The sequence below is a fragment of the Glycine max genome, chromosome 9 (assembly GCF_000004515.6).
Source record: "Glycine max cultivar Williams 82 chromosome 9, Glycine_max_v4.0, whole genome shotgun sequence".
Lineage (NCBI taxonomy): Eukaryota > Viridiplantae > Streptophyta > Magnoliopsida > Fabales > Fabaceae > Glycine > Glycine max.
Window position 1 is genome coordinate 3272396 of NC_038245.2, and position 20490 is coordinate 3292885.

The 20490-nt window shown below is 34.2% G+C and overlaps 2 protein-coding genes and 1 pseudogene across 3 annotated transcripts; all 3 read left to right on the forward strand.

Annotated features, from left to right (window-relative positions):
• The first annotated feature begins 56 nt into the window (after positions 1-56).
• Positions 57-4296, forward strand: LOC100778434 (protein FAR1-RELATED SEQUENCE 11). The gene is made up of 4 exons (XM_003534779.5): positions 57-322; positions 1291-2305; positions 2796-3239; positions 3316-4296. The coding sequence occupies exons 2-4, from the start codon at positions 1337-1339 to the stop codon at positions 4177-4179; spliced, it is 2277 nt and encodes a 758-aa protein (XP_003534827.1). The 5' UTR covers positions 57-322; positions 1291-1336; the 3' UTR covers positions 4180-4296.
• Positions 4297-8985: 4689 nt separating this feature from the next.
• On the forward strand, positions 8986-11320 carry LOC100778414 (uncharacterized; annotated as a pseudogene).
• A 4007-nt stretch (positions 11321-15327) lies between these two features.
• Positions 15328-20000, forward strand: LOC100780020 (importin subunit alpha-2). 2 transcript variants are annotated; one of them, XM_006586842.4, is made up of 11 exons: positions 15328-15784; positions 15943-16039; positions 16148-16239; positions 16330-16461; positions 16553-16738; positions 16822-16985; positions 17077-17155; positions 17362-17490; positions 18778-18905; positions 18995-19381; positions 19496-20000. In XM_006586842.4, the coding sequence occupies exons 1-10, from the start codon at positions 15569-15571 to the stop codon at positions 19365-19367; spliced, it is 1596 nt and encodes a 531-aa protein (XP_006586905.1). In that variant the 5' UTR covers positions 15328-15568; the 3' UTR covers positions 19368-19381; positions 19496-20000. The 2 variants fall into 2 exon arrangements, with proteins under 2 accessions (XP_006586905.1, XP_040861288.1); XM_041005354.1 differs by having other exon boundaries at positions 18995-20000.
• The last annotated feature ends 490 nt before the right edge of the window (positions 20001-20490 follow it).

Consider the following 20490-nt stretch of genomic DNA (forward strand, 5'->3'; position numbering starts at 1 on the left):
AACCAAGGTTTTTACGAAATCAGGACCCGACCAATAAAAAAGCATGGAAAACCTACAGTTAGATTTTATTATTTTAATCTAACGGCCAGTGTTTACTCGATGCGCTCGATAACACTATGCATCCACGGCGCATGATAAGATTTGTTCCCCTCTGAATGTTTATCGTTCTCCATGGGATGCGCTTTACTCCACAACACAACCCTCCCCGCCACTTCTATCTTCATTTCTTTTTTTCTTTGATTATTTTTTTTTCTCTTCTCAAATTTTGTAGTTTGTTATTGACCGTTTTGCCCAACCTTCCCGAACCTCACGATTCTACCCGGTACGTTTTATGGCCATTTTAATTTCATGTTGAATTTTCAATCTGAAAAACCGAACCTTTTTTTTTTATTTAAATTTATATCATCACCTTTGCTTGATTGTTGGTTATAATTTGTTTACTTGCTGCTTTTTCCTTTGTGAATTTTTAATTTGTTTTTTTTTGGGTGTGTTTGTCAGTGTCAGTGTCTGGAATGGGGTTGAGATTGGCTGAGATTTTGGATAAATGTGTTTGGATCTGTGTCAGTTAAGTGTGATGAGTTCATTGTTTTGAGAATTTAAATTTTGGAATTTGGCAGTGTTTTTGGGTGACCCCATGAGAGAATCTTTGACATTGGAGAATAATAGTTGTTGTGTGCTGGGAAGTGGAAGTACAGTGAGAAACTTACTTTACTAAATAGGTGTCCATTGTAGTGGCTTTATAGTTTATACTCATGTTGAATTTGATCTTTTTTAAGTTCTCCTTGTAGATAAGTTCAGTTTGTTGTTATGAACTGATTGGCTTTGTTAAGGGGTCTAACTCAGTTGGTTGAGTAGGATGCGTGAGTTAATGTAAACTTCCTTACACTGTTTTCGATTCCTATGGATCGAAAAAAAAAAGAAAAGACTGATTGGCTTTGGCATTGAGACTAACACTCACTTTTACTGAATGGAATGTATCTGTATTTCTGTAATTGGATTTTGGAGAAGCTGTGCCTAGTGATTACTGTGTTGTTTAGAAGTTCTGTTACTTGCCTTATTTAGGGTTCCCTTCCCCTCTGGTCCCTTCTATTGTTATTTAACGTTGTTCGGTGCTTCAATTTTCCATTAGATTATCCTCTTCATCAATTATTAGCCTCAGAGCTAACATATGAAGGATATAGGTAGCATCTAAGTGTACCTATATCATTGAGTTTTTAATCAAGCTAATGCCTTATATTTGAAGGCAAGTCAACATTGAGCTGATATCTTTTTCATCTGCTTGACTTGCAGGTTTAAACATCTGCAAACGAATTAGGTTGTTGTTACTGACGACAGAATGTCGGAAGGAACCAGTCTGGTGCTGGAATCATCTGAAAATGGCACAGATTTGTCACAGGATGACATTGGCACCATTGAGGAAATACCAGAGGAAACAATTCTGTCTAGACAAACTTCTGTCAACCTTGTTCCTTTTATTGGCCAAAGATTTGTATCTCAAGAAGCAGCTTATGAATTTTATTGCAGTTTTGCTAAACAATGTGGCTTTTCAATTAGACGGCACCGGACTCGAGGGAAAGATGGGGTTGGCAGGGGAGTCACGAGGAGGGATTTTACTTGCCATCGTGGTGGATATCCCCAGATTAAACCTTCTGATGATGGGAAGGTGCAAAGGAATCGCAAATCGTCTCGCTGTGGTTGTCAAGCATACATGCGTATCGTCAAAAGATCAGATTTTGATGTCCCTGAATGGCGTGTTACTGGTTTTAGGAACATTCACAATCACGAGTTGTTAAAATCCAATGAGGTGCATCTTCTTCCAGCATATTGTCCTATATCTCCTGATGACAAGGGTCGGATATGTATGTTTGCTAAAGCTGGAATGTCAGTAAGGCAAATGCTAAGATTGATGGAGCTAGAGAAAGGCATCAAACTTGGTTGTCTTCCTTTTACAGAGATAGATGTTAGAAACCTGTTGCAGTCTTTCAGAAATGTGGATAGAGATAATGATGCCATTGATTTGATTGCTATGTGCAAGAGGTTAAAGGATGAAAACCACAACTTCAAGTATGAATTCAAGATAGATAGTAATAACAGGCTTGAGCATATTGCATGGTCCTACAGTTCATCTATTCAATCATATGAGGCATTTGGTGATGCTGTGGTTTTTGATACAACCTATCGAGTAGAAGCTTATGACATGGTGTTGGGAATTTGGCTCGGTGTGGACAATAATGGAATGACTTGTTTCTTTAGTTGTGCACTTCTACGGGATGAAAACATTCAGTCTTTTTCATGGGCTCTAAAGGCAAGAACGTTATGATATTGTAATTTGATAATCTTGTATTTGATTTCTCTATTGCCTGCTATCTAGTGTAGGCTTTAACTACTATGTTGAGCCTACAATTTGCTAGCTTTTGATAAAGTTCTGCAAAAATGAAATCTGACTGTATTTTTTTTTTATGTTTAAATATCAATTAGTGAGAGCATATAACAAATATTAGGGTTTTGTTAGCATGTGAACACAAGTTAAGGTATGAATTGCTGTTTGGATTTTCAAGGTAAGGACCTTAACATGTGCCCTAATAATTTCTGTAAACAAAACCTTATTATTAAAGCAGCAAAATATGTAGTTTTTCTTTTCAATGTTTGATTCTTTGCTTAGGTATTATATTTGTTTTCTTGATAGAAGAATAACAGTGACAACATACAATCCATTGATTGATACTTTTGTGCAAATTTATATGAGATCTGATTCATTTGAATTTTTGTTTTTAACCTATTTGTCATTTATGCAGGCTTTCTTGGGCTTCATGAAAGGAAAAGCTCCACAAACAATATTGACAGATCATAACATGTGGCTGAAAGAAGCTATTGCAGTTGAATTGCCTGAAACTAAGCATGGCTTTTGTATATGGCATATTCTTTCTAAGTTCTCTGACTGGTTTTCTTTATTTCTTGGGTCACAATATGATGAGTGGAAAGCTGAGTTCCACCGGCTATACAATTTGGAACTGGTGGAAGATTTTGAAGAGGGTTGGAGGCAAATGGTTGATCAATATGGACTCCATGCAAATAAACATATTATTAGCCTATATTCATTAAGGACATTTTGGGCATTACCATTCTTGAGGCGTTACTTCTTTGCAGGATTGACCAGTACATGTCAGTCTGAATCCATTAATGCTTTCATCCAACAGTTCTTGAGTGCCCAGTCTCAATTAGATCGCTTTGTGGAGCAAGTCTGTAAAATATAATTTGTTTCCTTTAGTTTTATTTATTGATATAGTATGCCATATTTAAATATCTTTTTTACAGGTGGTTGAAATAGTGGATTTTAATGACCGAGCTGGAGCGAAGCAAAAGATGCAAAGGAAACTGCAGAAAGTGTGCCTCAAAACAGGTTCACCTATTGAATCCCATGCTGCCACTGCACTTACTCCTTATGCCTTAAGTAAACTCCAGGAAGAGCTAGTTTTGGCGCCACAATATGCATCCTTTCTGGTTGATGAAGGTTGTTTCCAGGTCAGACACCACTCTCAGTCAGATGGAGGGTGCAAAGTATTTTGGGTTCCTTGTCAAGAGCACATCAGCTGCAGTTGCCATCTGTTTGAGTTTTCAGGCATCTTATGTAGACACGTGCTACGTGTCATGTCAACTAACAACTGTTTTCACATCCCGGATCAATATTTACCAGCCCGTTGGCGAGGCAACAATTCATCTTCTGTTAACCACTACCGGGGTACAACCAGTAGGGATCAGCCTGAAAGGATACAGTTTTTAGAATCCATGGTTTCAACGTTTTTAGTGGAATCCATTGAAACTGAGGAACGCCTGGATGTTGCTTGTGATCAAATTTCTATGGTGCTATCACGCATCAAAACCTTTCCTAGGTCCCCACACGGGGTGAATGACATTGCATATAGTTATCCATCAGATTCATTAATCCTGCCAGAGGTAGAAGATACTGATGGAATGATTCCCGGCTTTACAATCACAAATCCCCATGATTCTATCACTACAGGAAAGCTAAAGGAGAGAAGAGCGAGAGATGTAGTGGATCTCACTAGGAAACGCAGGCAGTTCTCCATGCCATTGTGTGCTCAATATGGACATGATGCGTCTGATTGCTCAATAATGGCGAGTGACAATATGAGTGGAGATGCATTAGGGTACTTGTAGAGTGAGTGGAAGTAGTACTGCTGTACAAAGTAAATGCATTTTTTCTTGGGGGTACATAAATGCTTTTTTATTTGTTTCAGATGCATGTTGTAATACACATCTTTTATATTTTCTTCACTCCTTTCCTCCAATTTAGTGATACACATGTTGCTTCTCACTCTTTACATCCGCAGAGGTTTTAGTCCTATTTGCACCACTTATATTAGCATTGAGAAGTTTGATTTACTTAAATATATAAACATTTTTCGTGTACTTTTTGTGCCTGTGTAGTAAGAATCATTGTCTTTTGGAGCTTCTGCCTACAATCATATGCCCGTTGCGGCATTTTAGATTCCAGTTTGTACATTGAAAGTCGTAGTTGAAAATAAAATGCTTGTATGCGTATTCGTAAAAGATTTATTTGGCTCCATGATATTTGTGAGTTCATAAGCTGCATGATATTTCACTTAAACTTTGAGTTGATGTCGCACTCGACGAATATGTATGTTTATATGAGGGGTTGATTTTATTTTTTTATCAGCAAATGTTGGTTTAGTTTGTTAATTTTTCTTAGTGAGAGAATTCGAATCCACAAATTCTTTCTTCCTTTTTTTTCTTTAATCATCAAATTAATCTTATAATTCTTTTGTATGAAAATTAATTAGAGCCTTTCTTGAACTAACACGCTGCCATGCTAAGTGGAGGGATATAAATATTGATTGTCCGTACATATTTAAAGTATAACCTTAACTTCAGCTCAGGAAAAATGATATTTTTTCTTTTTCTTTTTGGAGCCCCTTCAATAAATTGTTTTATCTCTTTCCTGCAAACGAATGCAAGTAAGTAAATCATTAGTGACCCAGTAAATGATCAGTTGGGGTAATGTTTTATTATTAACTATTTTACGAAAATTACTGATCATTTGTAACAACCATAGAGTCACTGCCACTCAATTTGTTTGCAAATGAATCCTGATTATAGCTATAGACATATCTGGAACTTCTATATTTACATTCCATGCTATCAATCATAAGCTAGCATTCTAGATGCTTCATCTCTTATTACAATAAAATTATTATACCTTTTTGGGCAGTGTCAATTAATTATACCTATCTATGACTTATTCAGCAGAATCTTCTCCCAGAGAAACTTTACTTAGCCTGCTTGGCAATGATTTAGCACCGTTACTACTTGCAACTTTTCTTCTCCCATTTTTGCGTAGGTGAGACCTCAAGAGAGCTCTCCTGGCTAGTTCTTTCCCCATATTGGACTTGGTTGTGGCTGCAGGAATCTCTTGGGAAGAGTTTCCTTGGCTCTTGCTAGCATCAAAAGAGACCTTCTCAGAAGCCATATTAAGATGTTCAAGGGTTAGCTAGGACTAGGACAGCAGTGAGATGGATACTGAAGAAGGGTGATTAGAACATGGTAGAAGGTGTTAGATTTTAAGGTGGTTTAAGAAAGACACTTTTCCACTTATCATGCACCACATGCAAGAGAATATATATATGTTGGATGGCAGCAAGGTTAATGGGGTGCTCAAGGAATCACTTGCAAAAGTTCATGACTCTTGGAATAAATTAAACAAGTGTCAGGGTGTGCTGTTTTTTTATTTTATTTTTATATCATGATATTGGTACGAAGTAATTCTTATTGAAAATGATGATTAATTTTTGTCGCAGGGACTGTGAACGCATATAAGGTGGGATATTTTCTTTCCAAAAAGTTTATTCCATATCTGAGGATCAATTAGGATTCTGAACCACTTGAGTATGAGACACAAGCTGCTATAATTTGTGTGAACCGTTGTTGCTTTATTGTGTATTTGTCTTGTATATGAAGAAACTACTATCTTCATTTATTGAACGTGGCATTGGCCATGCGGTCATTCACGAAGCAAGGCCTATGCTGAAGACAATATATGTAAAAAAATTAAGTTGAAAGAGTTGGACTGCTTTTCCACTATAGTGTTTTGCTACTATTTTTATTTTTATGGAAAGTGTTAACTTCAAATATTATGGGTTAGAAACTTACGTGTTCAAATTGGATATAAATGCTTTTTGTTCTATGGTTGTCTAGCGAATTACGGACGATCACTTAAGTACTTTAACAGTCAAGTGAAATTTGTATTAAAATGAGATGATAGAAATAAAAAAGATAAAAATAAAATATAAATATTTAAATTCAAGCAGAGTGAAAGAGATGTGAAACTCATCAAATTTACATAATTTATTTTTTATTGGTCTCTCCCTTTCCTTAATCAAACACAACATTAGAATTATATAAAAGTCCGAGAGTGAAGTAGGCGACAGTATGTGAGATTAAGAGAGGGTTGATCATCTACCTATTAGTTAAGCACATACATGTCTCGGACACGCAACTAGGTAGTGTGACTAATTGACTAAAATACTGGTCTAATGTAGAAAGGTTGTGTTAACTTGTGTTTGGACGTGAGAAACGTAAAAGCTATAACTAATAACTTTTATTCATGTGTGAAAAATCAAGCATGTGATCCATTTCCAAACACTCTATTATGAACTGCCAAACTGCATGTTAAAAAAATTATTATTAAAACGGACTAAGTGCATGTTTAGATAATCATTACACCTCTTCCAAAAATACGTTGAGGATAAAAGATACAAAAAATGTTCTTCAAAAGTACATCCAACACCTAAAAGTACATTCAAAGAGGTTATCTAAATATACACTTGATAATTTTGCTAGATGAAGAAATCATATGCATTGATAAAGTGAAAAAAAAAAACCACAGTAAACATTTTCTTTTAACAAAAGTCAAGTATAAAATGCAAGTTGAAGACGAGTAAGATAAATGATATCTATAATTTTAAGTACTAATTTAAGAATTGATCAAACTAAGCTTGACAATAATTAAATAATGAATAATTAAAGTTTTCACTGGTTATTGATCCTTGCATATAAATAGGGGCAAATTAAATCTTCACGAGTGTTCTCTCTAAATATGTCACTCCCTAACTTGATGTACTCTAATATATGCCATTTTCCTAAATTGCATTGAAATGTATTCTTTTACTCTCACCGGATTCTCACCAGCATTCCATATCTCCCAACATATCACATTCATCTTAAAATATGATGGTAAGATTTTCGTAGAGCTATTACAGGAAAAAAAAAATGGCTTCAAGTCTCTAACTATGTTCCTGTCTGTTATATTTTAATGAGAAAAAGGACACAGGAAGTTTGGTACGGTCACCATGATTGCATTGAATAATTTCAGTTAGATTAGATAACTAATTATTATTATTTTTTAAAAAAGACTAGTAGTCTAGTACAATATGATATGTAGCCAATGAGTGTGTAACCCGAGTCTATTTGTTTGCCATATTTAGACAAAGTGTCGTGACACAGATTGCATTTTGGCGATTAAAGATAAGGCTTAGAAATAATGGCCAGTACAATTATGTTGGACAACTATGAAATGCATTTTAAAAATTCTTGTGGAGAATAAGTATTAGGTGGATCTAACGATTTAATATAAACAAATTGCATGTTTAAAATAAATTTAAATTGTATTGCTTAAAATTTAGATTAGTTTATTGTCTGGGACTCTTGATTTGTTTTTTTTTAACATTTAGAGAAATTGTTGTTAAAAAGCATTTAGAGAAATTAAAAGTGAAGAAAATTATAAAAAAAAAACCTTGATTGAAATAGAAAGGCTATGCTAATTAGGTAAGCAGGAATTATTTGTAAGATTTGTAAAATTACTTTTGCTTTTAGAAAATGAATAAAATGGTTTAAAAGAATTAATCATTGAACATATATAAAAAGGAAACGCATTTTAGATAGACCAATACCCTACCAGTTAGCATGCACAATATATGGACAAAAAAATATGAATACATTTACTTTATTTTTCTCTTTGAAAAAACCAAACCAACATCAGAGCACCATAGTTACCACCGACATCAAGCTTCCATTTGTCAATTCACCTATTTGGTGTCTCTTGGTGGCTATTTTTGTCCCTCTCCCTCTCAACTACAATTTCCACCTCAGAATAGCACTTTTTGGAGCTTTGTTATTATGCTCAGCACTTAGGTTTCAAACCAAGAATATTAAGCTCTAGAAAAGAATAACAACCGTTCATCCTATAATGCTTTGCCCCAAGTCAGAAGCATAGAATTCATTCCCTTTCTAACTAAATTAACACTTTGTGATTCCTTTTCTTTTTCCCTGGCTTTTTCATAAAACAAACTTGTTCATCTAGCATTTTCTACTTCATCATACGGGTCAACTTTATCTTCTACTTTTTCCTTTGAATCAGAAAAATATTATCATCAGACATAGATATAATAACAATAATATAAAACTAATCGAAGGTTGTATTCAATCTTTTTCTAAAGCAAAAAACATTAAAGGGGTCCCTTCTTTGCCATAGGTTTAAAGGAAATTCAAGCTCAATCCCCCACAACCATATTTTTGGTCTAAAACACATATTTTCAATTGTGAGAAATTTTTCCTTTAAATATTTAATATAGATGCTTCAACCTGAAATCTCTGATTAATCTAAAATAATCCCATATTAATTAATTCAGATGTTTGGTGTTTCCCACATCCATATAGTTATGCAAAAAATTACATAACTTTTTTAAATATTTGAAAATAAAATAAAAAAACTGAATTAACTGAAAGGTGGTACAATGCACTTTGGGGGTGTTGAAATGGCCCTAATGCACACGTGTTTGATGTGTCATGACTCATTAGCACTATCTTTGTCTTCATCGTCCAATACACTTCAAACATAAACATATGGTGCTAATTAACAATTGCCTTTGTGGGACTGCTTGGTATTAAATCCCACACAAGTGGGAATCTTTGGCCTGTAAGCAACCTTAGCTCCAAGCAATTCTGAAAACTCTTCCTTTTCCCAATTCTTCCCTTCAAAACTTAAAGAAACTTCAATTCCTCTCCTTATGAGAGTTGTATTTTTCTTGAGAAAAAAAAGGACCAAAAAAAATGCCACAGAGAATGGCAGTTACACATGCAGACCTTGAACCAAGCAGAAGTAAAACAGATTTGAGCAGCAAAACTGGTGCCTTTCTTATGGTTCTCACAATCCTAATAGGCCTCTTCTGCTTCATCCTATGTCTCATAGCAGAAGCCACACGTTCCGAGGTACAAATTTGATATGTTTACAAATTAGTACAATTATATCAATTATCCCCCTTAACCGTGCCGAATGGCGTCCTGTAATCCGTGTAGCTGACCTCACCTAGTGAGATAAGACTTTATTGTTGTATACAAATTACCCGCCTAAGGGAATGAATGAATGGATGAAATTCTCATGAAGTTTAATATGATGAATGAACTTGTGATGGTAGGTGACATGGATGGACACAGGTGGGAAAGAAAATGGAGCAAAATCAGAATGTGTTTATAGTGGAAGTGGGAAAGTGCCATTGCTATGTGCTGCTTCTGCTTTTGTTGGACTTGCATTTGCCATGGTAATGGAACATGCTTACATGCTGATAGCAGTGAGTAAATCATCACCTTCTTTGCTTACCTGGGACCCTGATTCTCCTTCTGCCAAGTCCCTAACATGGCAGGCAGGGTTTTTCTTCATTACAACTTGGTAAGAAAAAAAAAACTGTTTTTTTTTATTGCTGTTATGTTCTTTATTAGTATTATTACAGAAAAATACATTCATGTTTGCCTTTGAATTTCATAAACCTTATCCAAATTAGAATTGAAAGATTTTGCTAGTGCTAACTGGACCATAGATGTGCTTTGAGGATTCACCCTCAACAACATTGTTCAATGGGGCAGTGGACCTAATTGATTTAAGATTTGATAGAAAAAAATTGAGATGGAGTAGAAGAAGAAAGGGCTAATATAAACTCTTGGGGTGGGGAAGAGAGAAAAAAGAAAAGGAGGGAAGGAGAGAGGTGTGAGGACATCTAAGAGAAGAACAAACATAGACTGATTTCATGGTCCCATCACGAATCAATTATTTGAAATTTTAATTTCATACATAATTCTCTTTTAATAGAGAAACTTCAGCCCTATATTATTAGGAAAGGAACATTATCTTTACACCCAATCCTTAATTTAAATTAAGCAAAACCTAATTCAATATGGTTTTCTGCATATGTTACTCATGTACAATAGTAGAAGTCCTCCTAACAACAACCTAACAATTCTGATTATAATACTCTTGTCTAGCAATAATACATATCTATATGTTCAATTGTTTAATATTTATGCAGTGTAACAAAATTTATACCCTAAACTAAATCATTAGGGTATGATTTATAACATAAATATTATAAAAGTCAATAAAATTATCTTATATTTTGATTTGTAATCAAATGAAAGTGTAAACTATTCACTGGATGTTCAAATATTATAACCCAAAATCTTATATTTAAAAAAAAAAAAAACCAAACTACTAGTCTTTGTTGTATTGCTTCCAATTAATATCTGAATAATTCATCACTAAAATTTTCCTCCCTTACCAATTAACTTAACCACTAGCAAAAACATGTGATTGTGAATCTAACTCGATGTGTATTGTAGGATTTGTTTCGGAATTGCGGAGATTTTGTTGCTGGCAGCACTTAGTGTAGAATCAGGCCATCTAAAGAACTGGTCCAAGCCAAGAACAGGTTGCTACAGCATCAGAGAAGGGTTGTTCTCTGCTGCTGGTGTGTTTGCATTAGCCACAGTTTTCTTGGCTGCTGGTTTGTACCTAACAGCACTACGTGCACAAAGAATGTCAGAGGAACACGCAAATGTTCGAAGAGAGGTTCTAGAAGCCTCTGCCTTGTATGCTTCTCCACCAAGATCACCTCAACCACAATACATGTCAACTGTTGCAAGGGAAAACCCCACAACAAGAGAGACTCAGAATGAGCTTCTCTTATCTGTGTTTCCAACTCCATTCATCAAAAGTCATGGCTTTGTTTAAATGTAGAAAATTTGTGTTTTGAGCCTTTGGTTTGGTGGAGTCTAAAAGGTACAGAGAAAGTGGAGTGAGGAGTTTAAGTTTTATACAACTAAAGGGTTGAAATTCATTCAATTGTGTAAATAACTACTTGAGAATGTGATTCCCTAGGTAACTATAACTTCGGTCTAAGTTGACATTGTTAATGGCAGACTAATTTAAGAACAAAACTTACTTTTTCTTTTTATCCATGTTTCATTTTATTCTATTTCATGTTTTTTTTTTTATTTTGTTGATAGTGATATAGATGTGAAATAATTTTCGTTGAAAATAGTATTTAATTTTTATCTTAAAAGAATGAGGGTACAGAAAATGAGTATTTTTTTTTCAACATAATTTATTTTACATTTAAAGTTAGGATTCAATCCTGAATTTTAATGGACACAAATATGCTATCATGGTTATTGGTTTATTTCATGTATTTTTTTTTAAATTAAAAAAATGATAGTTGGTAATGAAAAAAAAAAAAAACAAATGATGAGAGTATTACTATTTATCAATTTGTGACTTTTTAATTGAGGGAAATAGGAAGAAGACAAAATAAACACAAGAATGTGTAATTTAAATTCATTTTGAAGAGAGACTATACTTTAAAAAAAAAGTCTCATGTTAATTAAGAAAACTATATAAATTCACACTTAACGTGCTTGCATAATGAAAATTTGTGTACACAAATTAAAGTTTTTTTTTTTACCGATACATAAATTAAAGTTAAGAGATCGACTAATCTTCTATAACAGGATAAATTCAGGTTCAAAATTTCGTTAAAAGAAGAATCTATATTATATTTAGTGTCCAAAAATATCTTGAATAAGTTTGTCTTGAAAGAAAAATATTTGTGGAAAAAAGAAAAAAATGCTGTCAATTTGCCCCATGACTGAAATTAACAGTTTCCTATAAAAAAAACTGAAATTAACATTTTACTCGTCTGTCTTAAAATTTTGCTCATAGTCACTGATTTGTGGATGATATGAATCCAATGGTCAATAAATAATACCGAATGTACCAGAAAAGGAGACAACATTCAAGCCTCCTTTAAGTGCCCTCTTCTTTACTTCTTTGGTGAAAAGTTTCAATTGCATGCTCTATTCAACGAATGCTTATACCATATTTAACGAGATATTATTGTGATGGAAACCAGAGCTTGTTAAGAACATTGCACAAAATTGAAAGTTAATAAAATCAATCTTGCTTAGGAGGAAAATTAAGGGATGCGAGTAACTCATGGTTGTAATATCAAGCTGGCATAAACCAACCGAAAACTACATTGGAACCTGAAAATGTCATTTATATTTTTGTGTAAACAACCAAGAAATAGAACAGTCCTCTGCTTGACAGAAAATGGCAAACATCATAGGATTTTTTGGTAAGAAAACTCTCCCCAGCTTGGGATAAAGTGAGTGATTTACTTGCAAATTCTCGGAAAAAATGTCGAAGAAGGAAAAAGGAATTACATAATATAAAAGAAACGTTGCACATATATATTTTGTCATTACAAAATTTTCAGAGACAATGGTTGAGAGCTTTCCATTTATTGTATTTCAGAGCAAACAAGTCATTTATCATTAATTATTGGTGTCAAGTGAGAGTGATGTGTGTACGTGAGGCATCCCTACATGTTGGTACGTAGATTTAAAATTTTTAAATACTCCATGTACTCTACTCTTGCTATATAGTTTAGCATGACTGCGGTGTTTAGTATGGTAAAAATGTTATTTGTATAATATATTCGTATAATATTCTACAAAGATGAGAGAGATAAAAAAAAAAGAAAAATATATGATAAAATGAATAATGTTATGGAAAATGATAAAAAAATATTATAAAAAATATATTTCAAAATATAATATATATTGAAATATATTTATTTATTATGAATTTTAATTGTAATATAATCATATATTAAAAACATTTTTTATTATAAAATTGTTTATATAAAAAAATTATTTATTGATACTAAGATTAAAATCCTAGTTTTTTTTAATAAAAATTTTATGATAGCCTAGCTATATAGGGGCACCATCAATATGGGTTAGTGTTAGCCTGAAGTTATTATCACCTTGGCCTTTCTTTAAGCATAAGTTTAAAGATTTTGATATTTCTAACAGTGTAGCTTACACTTAATCTTAGTGTCCGTTTAGCAAATAAATATAAACAATTTCTCCTATTGTAATAGATCGATGACTTAATATGAAATGTATGACTGGGATAAATTTGGATATATATTCCAATTATGTTTAATAGTTTAAAAATAGTTTTATTTAACTTAAAAATAAACAAACCTGGCCATTAGTTGATATAACTAGTGTGCGGATTCATCAAACGAGAGAATGTGAAATTGGATGAGTGGATTTTTAATTATGAGATAAAGAAAAAATAAATAAAGCTTTTGGCATTAGAGCATAGTCTGCTTGATACATATACGCCTACAGGAAAATGTCCTCATCTTTGATTGGAGAGCTAAGAAGAGTTTTAGACAAGATAAAATCTATAAGATTTTACCATGCAAGTTAATTAATTGTTATTCTTATTGGAAGAATCAAAAGAAGTACTTGTCCTTGTCCAGGTTTACATGTTGAAGTTTCTCAAAGATCCCTAATCAACAATCTAATCTTAATGATGAAGAATAAAATAGTAAAAGACTTCATTAATTATTATGAGTTCACGTCATTGATGAAGCAATTATATGCTGAAACACTTCAAATCGTTGTCAAAAAGCTGTTTCAATGAGTTGCTGTGATGAATTATTTGAAGGACGAGATATTAAAAAATGGATGTTTGATAGGTTTAGTCCACTTTTCTTTTTGTTTTTAGATACTTTAGTAGTCCAGTTTTCCATCCTTACCCATATATTTTTCTTTATGATAATTGCAAAGGAACATTGAACATTTGATATCATTCGAGTAGCAGCAGTTTCAAAATTGATATAATATTTTTCTCGTTAATACTGTTTATTGTGCCTAAGTAGTGATTATGTGTATTTTTTTATTGAGCCACATTTTCTAGAAGTTAACGTTGTTTCTCGCAATTAAACCAAAAAAGCAATGTTGTATCAGTTTTGAAAATTAAGGAATGAAAGCAAACTTTTTAATAATAGAAAGATTAAATTGAACTAATTAAAAAAAATAGATGGACTGAATTAGTAATTTAATCTAAAATTAATAAACAATGATTTTTTTAATAAAGAACAGAAATAATAAAATAATATTATAGTAGTACATAAGAAAAAATAACAAAGGGATTTAAGAAAATCAGAATTAATAACAAATAGGTTTTGAAAAATGAAATGATAGAAAACATTTTGGTCAAGGTAGAGGTTGATTAACAAAGATCTTGGAAAAGAAAGAGGGAGCATGCAAAGTATAAGAAGAATGGAGTCATCTTTGACTATGTTTAAGGGAGAATCAATGTTTTTTTTTTTTTTTTACTATCTTATCTAATGACTATCTCAACTTTTACTACAAGGTCATCTTTTTTAAATGCAACATTAGGAGAACAAATATATTTGTATTTTATGATTTTTTTTTCATAATAAAGAGACACTCAATAATTTATTTGTTTAATTGTTCATTTGTGTTGATGTATTATCTTGTTACCATTTATTTTTTAAAATATTTTAGTATTTTTTAATGACTATTTTGAAAATGTAAATTATTTTTCGCGTGTTTGTTTTCACATAAATATTAATTTTATAGCCCTTCCATTAAGAAGACATTTGGTATAAGGGAAATTGTAAATATTTTTCTGTAACATTTTTGCTGTTTTTTTTAATCTGTTTATTTTTTTAAAAGAATTATAGACAAGTCAACTCCCTAACTCCTCAATTCACCAATCGAGATAGATTGTTTTTAACCGATTTTTACAATAGGTTAAGACAATCACTTCTTGTATTTATATAAAATACAACATATTACACGAAAGTTCAAGCTTTCAGGTCTCATTTAAATTTTTACAAGATTTTAAATATATTTAGTTTTACCTATTTTTTAAATACTTTTTTTTTTTTTAAAAAAGATATGGTTGAAATTGGATATTCTTGGAATACCCTTCAAATACAAGCGAAAATCGTTTATGATTGAAGTGAGGGTCCATCTCCCCACGGAACCGTAACCCGTTTGCATAATTTAGGTACGATCCATTTAAAAAAAACAGAAAGAAAAAAAAATTCAAAACCATTTCATTATTAAGGATCAACATGCCTTGACCCGACCCGAATATAAGATCCGAGATCCGAGATCCACAACCACCACTACACGCAAACGCAACGCAACCCCACTCCACACACGCCACCGCTATTTAAATTTCCTCCAAGTATCGCAAAAGCAACGTCGCTCTAATTCTCAATCGCATAACCTAGGGTTTTCCCAATTCCGAATTCCGATTACTCGGATCGATCTCCGATTGTTGCTAGGGTTAGGGTTGTTGTTGTTAACGATGTCGCTGAGGCCGAATGCTAGAACCGAGGTTCGCCGCAACCGCTACAAGGTGGCGGTGGACGCCGACGAGGGTCGCCGGAGGAGGGAGGACAACATGGTGGAGATCCGCAAGAGCAAGCGCGAAGAGAGCCTCCAGAAGAAGCGCCGCGAAGGCCTCCAAGCTCAGCAGCAGTTCCCCACTCCTCTCCAAGCCGCCTCCATTGTCGAGAAAAAGGTATCGCTATTTTTATTGCAATCGTGAAAAATTAGGGTTCCATCGCGATCTCGCAATTTCAGATTCTAAATCGCGTTTCGGTGTGATTGTGATTTGGTTATTTAGTTAGTTATGGAAACGGTTATGATGATTGGTTGTGTTTGTTGGTGGTGGTGCAGTTAGAGAGTCTTCCTGCGATGGTTGCTGGAGTGTGGTCCGATGATAACAGCCAGCAACTGGAAGCGACCACGCAGTTTCGGAAACTGCTTTCGATTGGTAACTCTAACTGTGGATTTTGATTTGATGTTATTGATGAGTTGTTGTGTTGTTCTGTTTCTGTATGTGTTAAATGTTGTTTTGTTTTGTTTGATTTATGTTCCGTAGAGCGCAGTCCTCCAATTGAGGAAGTTATTCAAGCTGGGGTTGTGCCTCGATTTGTGGAGTTTCTTGTTAGGGAGGATTTCCCTCAACTTCAGGTTTTGTTTTATTCCCTGCATTGGAAGTTTTTGTGTGGTGTAGTGTTGATGACATTTGTTGTGTTGATTGGTTCTTTGTTTGTTTGCTAGTTTGAGGCTGCGTGGGCTCTCACAAACATAGCATCTGGAACTTCTGAGAATACCAAGGTGGTGATTGATCATGGGGCAGTTCCGATATTTGTCAAGCTACTTAGTTCGCCCAGTGATGATGTTCGGGAGCAGGTATGTTGATGCATGAATGTGGTAGTGCTGACATTACTTGTTTTGAAATTTTGGCCGAGCTTACCAGAATACTAAAACTCTGAAATTCCAGGCAGTGTGGGCATTGGGGAATGTTGCTGGTGACTCTCCTAAGTGTCGTGATCTTGTTCTCAGCCATGGTGCCCTGATCCCACTGTTGGCCCAGTTGAATGAACATGCAAAACTTTCAATGTTGAGAAACGCGACATGGACCCTGTCAAACTTCTGCAGGGGCAAGCCACAGCCTCCATTTGAGCAGGTAATTGGCCTTTTTGGTTAATTGAAATCAATCCTGTAAGAGAACTTGTTTAGGTATATTAATATGGGTATTTTGATGGACAGGTGAGGGCAGCGCTTCCTGCTCTAGAACGATTGGTTTTTTCCAATGATGAAGAAGTCTTGACAGACGCATGTTGGGCACTATCATATCTTTCCGATGGAACAAATGACAAAATCCAAGCCGTTATTGAGGCTGGTGTGTGTCCCAGACTGGTGCAGCTCCTTCTGTGAGTATTAAATCTACTACCTGGTCAATCAAGATTCTATTGTTTCAATTGTTGATTGTCTTGGCCCTCAACTTGTGTGCTTGTTTTGAAGGCACCCATCCCCTTCAGTGCTGATTCCTGCTCTTCGCACAGTGGGAAATATTGTGACAGGAGATGATATGCAGACTCAGGTAATGACTTGTAAACAGTTATAATAATTACTTGCTAGCTAATTATATTCTTGAGCACTTGCATGTCTGTCTCATGGCTTTGAGCACTTGCACATGCCAGTGAGATACTACACTTAAACCATGAATCCAGTGTCTGCTTTTGTTATATTTTGTGCATGCATCACTAGTGCAAATTTCCTGATTTTGGTGTTAACTGTTTTTATTAGACTATCATCAATCATGGTGCGCTCCCATGCCTCTTGAGCCTGTTGACACATAATCATAAAAAAAGTATCAAGAAAGAAGCTTGCTGGACCATTTCAAACATTACAGCTGGAAACAGAGATCAGATACAGGTAAGCCGGTAAATCCCAATTAGATTTTACTTGATGTAAATTAGTGTGTTTGATCAAGTTTGCTATTGCCTGTTGATCTCGTTTTTTTTTTCTTTCTTAAATTATGATTTTCTTTTAAGTTTGATGTTGTCTCCTGCATATTTAATTTGATTTCTCAATGGAGAGAGACATTTACCTTTTAAAGTTTCAAGTTTCAAGTATCTTCTCCCCTGATATAGTGTTATAGTTCTGTGGCTCTGTAATATAGGAAGCTACATGTTCTGTAACATTGAGATGTGGTGCGATAATAACCAACTTAGAAATATCTATTTCTCATATTACACTGAGGATGAAAAGAGAAATTAGAGACTGATGATTGATTTATTCTCAACTCCTAGCCTGAGAAAAATATTTTTTCTATTCTCATAACAAAAACGGAAATCTAGTGTAGTATATACCGTGGTGGTGTGACATCTTTGGCATTGTGTTGTCCAATAAGAGTAAGAATTGGAGTATTAGTTGTTTGTAAGCCCTTGAACTTGGGAGTAGTATGACTCAGCAGCAGCTGGATTTGCCGAAACTGAATTTTTTTGTTTCTTATTATCAAGGTTGTCCAACTTTTGAGTTAACTAATAGACTCTTGTGAGTTTACGATTCTAGGTAATGAAAATGAGTTAATTTGCTGTCAGGCTCAGATAAACAATTTTAACTCCTGTAAACTCAAACTTTTTGAGTCAAGAATCAAGTCAGTGAGTTTGAAATCAGATTGTATCTTTCACCCCCAAATTATTTGAAGAAATTAACTCTGAAATGTTTTTACTTTACGAACTTGTGCTTTTATGAATTTATGTATGTTTTGGTTGTTTATGTAGTTTGGTCATTTATTTAGTATTAATGTATGTACTATCACACTTCATTATCATCGTTTTCTACTTTTCTTTATTTTAGTTGAAATATCGAATTGTTGAGAGTATTATTTTATGCTTATAAATTATTAATAGGTTTTTAATGTATTTTTTATAATATGCAAGCACATAGTTACGAGTCAAGTTTACGAGAGCATAATAAGTTTACATGGACTCTCTAGACAACCTTCCATAAATAAATATTTTAATTTACAATTTGTTGCAAGTACATCACTGAAGAGAATCCTTTGCCTTGCTAGAAGCAGGGCATTTAGTGGTTAAATTTTCTGCTTGGGATATTGAACATGTTCTATTTGCATTTTATAGTAAAGGATAAAAAAATTTGGTGGCTTATTTCATTCAAGAAGCTATCTGAACTTTATGCATTTTATGTATAATGTAGGCTGTTGTTGAAGCTGGTTTGATTGCCCCCCTTGTCAATCTTCTTCAAAATGCTGAGTTTGACATTAAAAAAGAAGCTGCTTGGGCAATCTCAAATGCTACATCTGGTGGTACCCATGAGCAGATCAAGTATGAATTACTATTATTACTTTGCTTTATGATGGCAAATTGATAATTATTGAAAATTTATGTATTGACTTGTCATATGTGATTGTAAGGTATCTGGTGAGCCAGGGTTGCATTAAGCCTCTCTGTGATCTGCTTGTTTGCCCGGACCCAAGAATCGTCACTGTCTGTTTAGAAGGACTTGAGAATATTCTGAAGGTTGGGGAAGCTGAGAAGAGCATGGGTAACAGTGGAGATGTCAACTTGTATGCACAGATGATAGACGAAGCAGAGGGATTGGAGAAAATTGAAAACCTGCAGAGTCATGACAACAATGAAATATATGAAAAGGCTGTTAAAATTCTTGAGACATATTGGTTGGAAGACGATGATGAGACACTACCTACAGGCGATGGTGCTCAACCTGGTTTTAATTTTGGAAACAATGATGTTCCAGTTCCATCTGGTGGATTCAACTTTAGTTGAAGACTGTTGTGTGGGTAAATGTTGTTTCATTATTTTTTTAACTTCAGGGTCATTAATCAAAATATCCACCCAATTTGTCATAAATTTCACAATGTTCTCTAAACCAAAATTGGTTTCTATAATTGTAGGAACCTGGTTGGATGGAGCAGGGTTGATGCTAGGGTTACTGTCGGAGTCGAGTCTGGGTGGGGTGGGGAGTTGGGGGTTTGGGTGGGTGAGTGAGTTCGGTCCTTGCACCTCATGGTGTCTGTCTGGTTTTAAGTCTGGTCTTGTGTCCGTGGCTAACGGGGTGCAGGGACGGGTCAGTTTAACTACCATGTCCAAATAAGAAGGGTGGTGGTGGGTGGGTTCAACAGCAGCATAATGACCTTGTTAGAAGTTTATGTTGTGTTTAAAGTATATATATTTGCTGGGCATAACTATGGGGAGGTTCTATGTTGCAGTAGCAGAGACCATATTATGTGGCAGTGGATGGGTTTTCTTGAATGCGGCTTTTGAGTCCTATTATTTATTGAGTCGTAGTTGTATTGGTAATTTATACAGAGTCGGTATTTGATTTGAGTGAATACAGTATCCAGAAACCAATTTTATGGTGTATTCAAATGAAAGAATTAGCGCTATTTTTTGTGCTTACATATATCCTTTCGGCTATTCTGAAGCTTTCTCCCTCCAATTCATAGTTGTCAAAAGAGCTCTGACGAGGAGAGTCGCAATGTGTATCCAAACTTCAAAGGGAAGTGTGTCCAGTGTGTAATCAATTGGATACAGCATGTCCATTTTGTTTAAAGTCCACGAGGTTTCTAATATCTTCGACTCTAATTTGAGCTCTACATGATGATGACAAATATTCATTTTTTAATGTGTAGGATTCTTTTGGTTATTGAGAATTACAGAATGGGAATACAAAAAATCTTGAACCAAAAGGATCTCACGCCTAACATCTTCCTTTATTAAAGTCGTACAGATACGGGTGAAAATGTCATTGAAATTGTAAGCAGAATAGCATCTCTCTCTACATTGAAGATATTAAATAAACAATTTTTATACTACCGTACAAGAAAGGATCTTGTTAACTAAGGTCTTTATGATTGGGTAAGAAATTAAAAAGAGAATATTTATTGTG

Excerpts from the sequence above, each read along its gene's own strand:
- LOC100778434 (XM_003534779.5), top strand. The coding sequence starts at position 1,337 with ATGTCGGAAGGAACCAGTCTGGTGCTGGAATCATCTGAAAATGGCACA. Across the intron at positions 2,306-2,795 it reads CTTTTTCATGGGCTCTAAAG|GCTTTCTTGGGCTTCATGAA; the intron begins GCAAGAACGTTA and ends TCATTTATGCAG. Across the intron at positions 3,240-3,315 it reads TAGATCGCTTTGTGGAGCAA|GTGGTTGAAATAGTGGATTT; the intron begins GTCTGTAAAATA and ends TCTTTTTTACAG.
- LOC100780020 (XM_041005354.1), top strand. The coding sequence starts at position 15,569 with ATGTCGCTGAGGCCGAATGCTAGAACCGAGGTTCGCCGCAACCGCTAC. Across the intron at positions 16,040-16,147 it reads TCGGAAACTGCTTTCGATTG|AGCGCAGTCCTCCAATTGAG; the intron begins GTAACTCTAACT and ends TATGTTCCGTAG. Across the intron at positions 18,906-18,994 it reads GGTACCCATGAGCAGATCAA|GTATCTGGTGAGCCAGGGTT; the intron begins GTATGAATTACT and ends TGTGATTGTAAG.